This window comes from Acomys minous, assembly GCF_964271855.1.
Source record: "Acomys minous genome assembly, chromosome: 10".
NCBI classification, from domain to species: domain Eukaryota; kingdom Metazoa; phylum Chordata; class Mammalia; order Rodentia; family Muridae; genus Acomys; species Acomys minous.
In genome coordinates, this window is record NC_140491.1 from 32,911,712 (window position 1) to 32,917,014 (window position 5,303).

At 60.0% G+C, this 5,303-nt stretch overlaps 1 protein-coding gene across 1 annotated transcript; it reads right to left on the reverse strand.

Annotated features, from left to right (window-relative positions):
* Window positions 1–1,309: 1,309 nt before the first annotated feature.
* Window positions 1,310–3,577, reverse strand: ADRA2C (adrenoceptor alpha 2C). Its single transcript, XM_084799908.1, has one exon. The coding sequence runs from the start codon at window positions 3,450–3,452 to the stop codon at window positions 2,076–2,078; it is 1,377 nt and encodes a 458-aa protein (XP_084656034.1). The 5' UTR covers window positions 3,453–3,577; the 3' UTR covers window positions 1,310–2,075.
* Window positions 3,578–5,303: the final 1,726 nt, after the last annotated feature.

Consider the following 5,303-nt stretch of genomic DNA (forward strand, 5'->3'; position numbering starts at 1 on the left):
GTTTAGTCACCTCTCTGGGCTTCAGGAAACATACCTTAAGCAATAGTCACCAAATCAAAAAATGCTACTCTGTTTAAGATGAAAGCATCTTGGGTTGGATTTGCAGAAGGACAAGCACTGCCTCCCTCTCTCATCCGTTATCTGGGCCCTATCCAGGGTGCTCTGAGATGCAGATTCCACAAGGCCAATTCTGAGGCCCTGGGCTCAAGAGGCCTTTTTACGCAATCTTTCCCCTAATGGGATAAACTCTGCCATTTACCAGCTATCACCCCCCAGGGCCCCTGACTATGCCTTTGGACCATCTTGGCATCCTGCAAAGTTCCTGCTTCACAGGACCAGAGAGAGCTGAGATCTCCCTGATCTGCCCTAGCCAGCCTATTCTGCCCCTCTCATCACTCCAGGCTCAGTTTCCCCCAGCTAGGCCTAAGCCCAGCACACAGTAAATGTGTCACCCTAGAAGTGATATAGTCTGGGGCTGGAGAGATGGCTCAGTGGTTAAGAGCACTGTATGCTCTTCCAGAGGTCCTGAGTTCAATTCCCAGCTACCACATGGTGGCTCACAACCATCTATAATGTGATCTGATGCCTTCTTCAGGCATGCAGGTGTACATGCAGGCAGAGCACTGTATACATAATAAATAAATAAATAAATAAATAAATATTAAAAAAAAAGAAGAAGTGATGTAGTTTGTAGCCCACACAACTGGAGTGTGTTGGATCACAGGTGTTGAGGCAATTCACCACCCCACGCCCAGGTCCTACTAGTAACTTTCCTTCCAAGTTACCCTGGGGGCTGCCAGGACTTGCGGGCTACTAGAGCTCATGGCATCCGGGCTTGGAGACAAGAAGGCCCTCAAAAATAGTTTATACTGGGGACTGAAGGTTGAGAACAGGTCAAGAGTGAGTGACACTGAGGAGAAGTCTTGGGAGATCTTTAGACCCTCCCCTGCTCTTTAACAAGTTCTCTTCCCTCTGGGCCATAGTGATAGTCCCCAGGTACTGCATTGCTTCCGAAGCAACACTTTGGGACTGTCCAGCTCACTTTGACCACCCAGCAACTCAGCAAAGGCATCTGGCCACAAGTCCGTCCACCCTATCTGTGGGGGAAGACTTCTTGGGATAGGTCTCACCCCACCCTGTCCACTTCCAGAGGCGACTGGAAGAGCACACTGCATGCCAGAACTACACAGAGCCCCCAGTACAGATGCCTGGGGCCGAGCAGGCACGGAATGAGGTGTGGACCTCCACCCCCCCCCAACATACACATACACAAGATCTAAATTTGGAGTCAGCTTGATGCCCTCCATTCCTTTGCCTCATAGCTGCTTGCTGAAAAGAAATTTGAGTATATACTTTGCATGTACCCAAAACATTTAACTGTTAAAGGAGACGATACACCCCTTACCCACCTTCCTCCTGAAAGGCAGAACTCAGAGCGCTCTCTACCCTAGTGTGTGCGTGTGTGGGACACTCAAGGGAAGTTCTGGAGAGTCCCCTCACACCCTGGCTTAAGGATTCACCAATGCACCTGACGCTTAGATTACAAAGGTTTATTTAGAAAATGGTTTGGTTGTTTTGGCTGTCATTGTTTTTGTTTTTGTTTTGTTTTGTTTTGTTTTGTTTTTGGCAAACAAATACTCAATCAGAGATTGTCTGTGTCTTCCCTCCTCCCCCGCCCCCCAGACAGATGCCTTTTTTTAGGTCATAGGAAGTCAGCCCTTGCTCACGGGGAAGGCTGAAAGTTGGGGTGGGTGGGGGGTGTCCTTTCTTGCTGCAGCTGTCCGCCCTCTAAAGCCTTTACTTCACAGCCGCACTCCACAGACGCCTTCTCAGGAACTGAATCCACAACCTAGCCACAGCCCCTCGCTGAGACGGGAAGGCAAAGGGGTCTGCCTCTCTCCTCCCCACTCCCTGAGGCCCAGCTGTCCTTCGACCCGCTCCCGCTCTCGCCACATCCCACACTGTGCTCAGAAGTCCAGGACATTCCTGGAACTCTGGAGAGGCCACCCTGGTTGGTCCCTCTGCCAGCCAGGGTTCGGAGCTGTCCAGGAGGTCAGTGCCACGCTGCCTGAGAGTCATTGCCTGAAGCCCCTTCTCCTCCTTCGGAAGAGGATGTGCTTGAAAGAGCGCCTGAAGTCCTGGTTAAAGACAGTGTAGATGACCGGGTTGAGCGAACTGTTGCAGTAGCCGATCCAGAAGAAAAACTTAAAAAGCGGCTCTGGCAGCTGGCAGGCCTCGCGGCAGATGCCATACAGACTGTAGCTGAAGAAGAAGGGGAACCAGCAGAGTACGAACACGCCCATGACCACCGCCAACACGAAGGTGAAGCGCTTCTCGCGCGCCTGGGCCACCTTGCGGCGGCACACACTGCTGCGCGCCCGGCGCCGGCGCGACAGAAAGAACTCGACGGAGCGCGAGCTGGCCCGCGACAAGCGTCCTCCGGGACCAGGAGACCGAGACGCTGTCCGAGCGCCCTGCTCCGCTGCCAGGCCGGGTCCTGGTCCGTCCACACTGCCTATGTCCCCCTCGGTGCCCTCTCGCCGCCGTCCTCCTCTACGCAGCGCGCCCCGGCGCCTCCTCCTCTCCGCCGCGCTGCTCTCATCCGGCTCCACATCAGTGCGCGGGGGCGCGCAATGCCCATTCTCCCCCGCTGCCTTTGCCAGCCCATTTTCTGTGGTCGGGGACGCGCCGTCGGGGCCAGAGGGGGTGCGTTTCTCGCTGAGCGTACGCGTGCGCAGCTTGGCCACGCGGTAGATGCGCGCATAGACCAGGCCCATGATGAGGCAGGGCGCGAAGAAGGAGCCTATACAAGAGGACAAGATGTACCAGGTCTCATCGTTGAGGCCGCACTGCGGGTAGGCGGCGCCGTCGGGCCGGCGATAGAAAGAGACGAGAGGCGGGAAGGATATGACAGCCGAGATGAGCCACACGGCTACGATGGTGGCCTTGACACGGCGCGGCGTGCGCTTCAGGTTGTACTCTACCGCTTGCGTCACCGACCAGTATCGGTCCAGACTTATGGCACACAGGTGCACGATGGACGAGGTGCAGAAGAGCACGTCCAGTGCCAGGTACACACCACACCACACTTGCCCAAAGTACCAGTAGGCCATGAGCTCATTGGCCAGCGAAAAGGGCATGACCAGTGTGGCCACCAGGATGTCAGCCGAGGCCAGAGACACCAGGAAGAGGTTTTGCGGGGCGCGCAGCGCTCGGCTGGTCAACACGGCGATCACCACGAGCACGTTGCCCACCACGGTGAAAACGATGAGGAAACCCACCACGGCTGCCAGCCCCGCCACAGCACCTGCGGAGTACTGGCCCGGCGGTGGCCCCCAGTCGGTCCCCGAGGCGTTGACACCCCCGCCGCTACCCCATTCGCCCGTGTCGCTCCTGTTGGGGCCCTCAGCCGCCGCCACCGCCAGTGCTGCGGCCAGCGCCGGGGACGCCATGGTCCTTCCGATAGCTACGCGGTCCTGCCAGGAGCCGGGGCCCAGCCGTGGCAGCTCGGGCGCCCCCCAGCCAGAGTCGGCGTCCGCATCGCCGCCTGCTCCTCCGGCGCGCCCGCTGGGGGCCACGAAGCCCCGCAGCCGGCAGTCGGCCGTGGTGGCCCGGCAAGCGGGCGGCGCGCCGGAGAGCGTGGCTGCCGGGCTCCCCGCAGCTGCCGCGCGCGTAAGTGCAGAGCTGGTGGTGCCCGGAGAGCGCGGCGACGCGGCGGTGGGGGGGAAGGGGGTAGGTCCCGGGTCCTCGAGCGGCCCCGCCCTCGGCCTGGGTTCAGTAGGAGCGCCCCGGCCGCCAGCCCACAGAGATGCGGTGTCCAAGCTGGCGCACGCAAGCGGCTCCACGGTGCCCGATTGGGCTGCAGTCTGTTGGCGGCTGCCTGGACGCTCTGCTTCCCATCCGGCTGGCTATGGCTAAGCGAGCCAGGGTGCAGGCTGCCGCTCTTTCGGGCCCCCGCGCCCAACCTCCGCCTGCAACTTTACTTTGCCGGGCTGGGCGCCGACACCCGCGGTCCTCCTGCTGCTCCCGAGTGCTGGCGCCCCCCGTGGTCCGCGTTCGGCCGTGCTGGCGGCGCCTCGCCCACCCCGCTCGCCGGTGCAGCGTCTCCGCCGCCGCCGCGGTGCGCTAGGCGCAAGTGCAGCCGCCGGGGCTCGGCTTCTAACTTGAGTCCAGTTGCGCAGCGGGGAGGGCGCAGCGGGGCGGGGCGGGGCGCCCCGCAGGCCCGAGCCGCCGGCCCGGGGCGGGGGGTGGGGGGAGCGGGCCCGGAGCCGGAGCCCGCGGCCGCCTAAGCGAACCTGCCGGCGGCGCCGGGGAGGAGCCCTAGGCGGCGGCGCAGGGCGCGCACTCCGCAAGGGCGCCCCCTCCAGGGCCAACTGCAGCCTGCGGGGCCCAGCTGAGAGCTGGCTGGCCTGAGCGGTGAGTTCTAGAAGCCTGTTTTTTCTAAGACTGTAGCTTCCACCTCACTAGGTTACAAGCGACGGAGCGCATGGACGCTCACACTGTTGCGCAACAGGGGGCTGGCTCGGGGTCCGCGGCCTGATTGGAGAGTGAGCCTACATGGCACAGAACCCGGCGCCACCTGTGCGCATCCTTTCTGTGGAACTTAGGGTCCCTGCTCCCCTGCAGAGCCACCTCGTCAGTGGGCCTCAGTTCCCTCCTCTGCGTACCTTCCAGCACTGCGGGATCGTGAATCATAACCGCGGTGTCAGTGGAGGCCAGGATCAAACTCCCAAGCTCTATGTTGGCAATTGTTGGGAGTTCATTCTCAATGCTGCGTGGCCTTTGCTTTTTACAGCTGGAGGGGAGGCTCCAGATCAGCGCCTTTGACAAACTCCAAACTGACCTGACCCATGCTGGGCGATTTTGAGGGGAGTGGGTTCAGGAGAGAGCAAGCAGATGTTGCTTGCTCATGTGTCCATTTCACAGAGATTCTGTCACCCATGGCTTGAGTTTGTATGCTAGACACTGGTCCAGGTAGCTCCAGGTCTACAGAGACTGAGCTCTGGGGACAAAGTGGCCAAGGGAATAAATTGGACTTTCCAGACCTAACATCCCCCAGCAAAGCTGGCCAGGACCTTTCCCCACACAGGTCAGATAAACTGGAAAAGGACAAGGGAGTGGCCAACCAACCGGCAGAGGGCCTCTGGTGTCCAGAAAGTCCTCCAGGACCTTGGAGCCTGTGGTGCCTGTGGAGAACCCTGCAGCCCTTGAAGATAGTGCAGCCTTCTTGGGACCTACAGGGCCTACCTACCCTTAGGACAGGAGTACCTAACTAGGATCAGGCAGAAGTCCAACATTTCCGG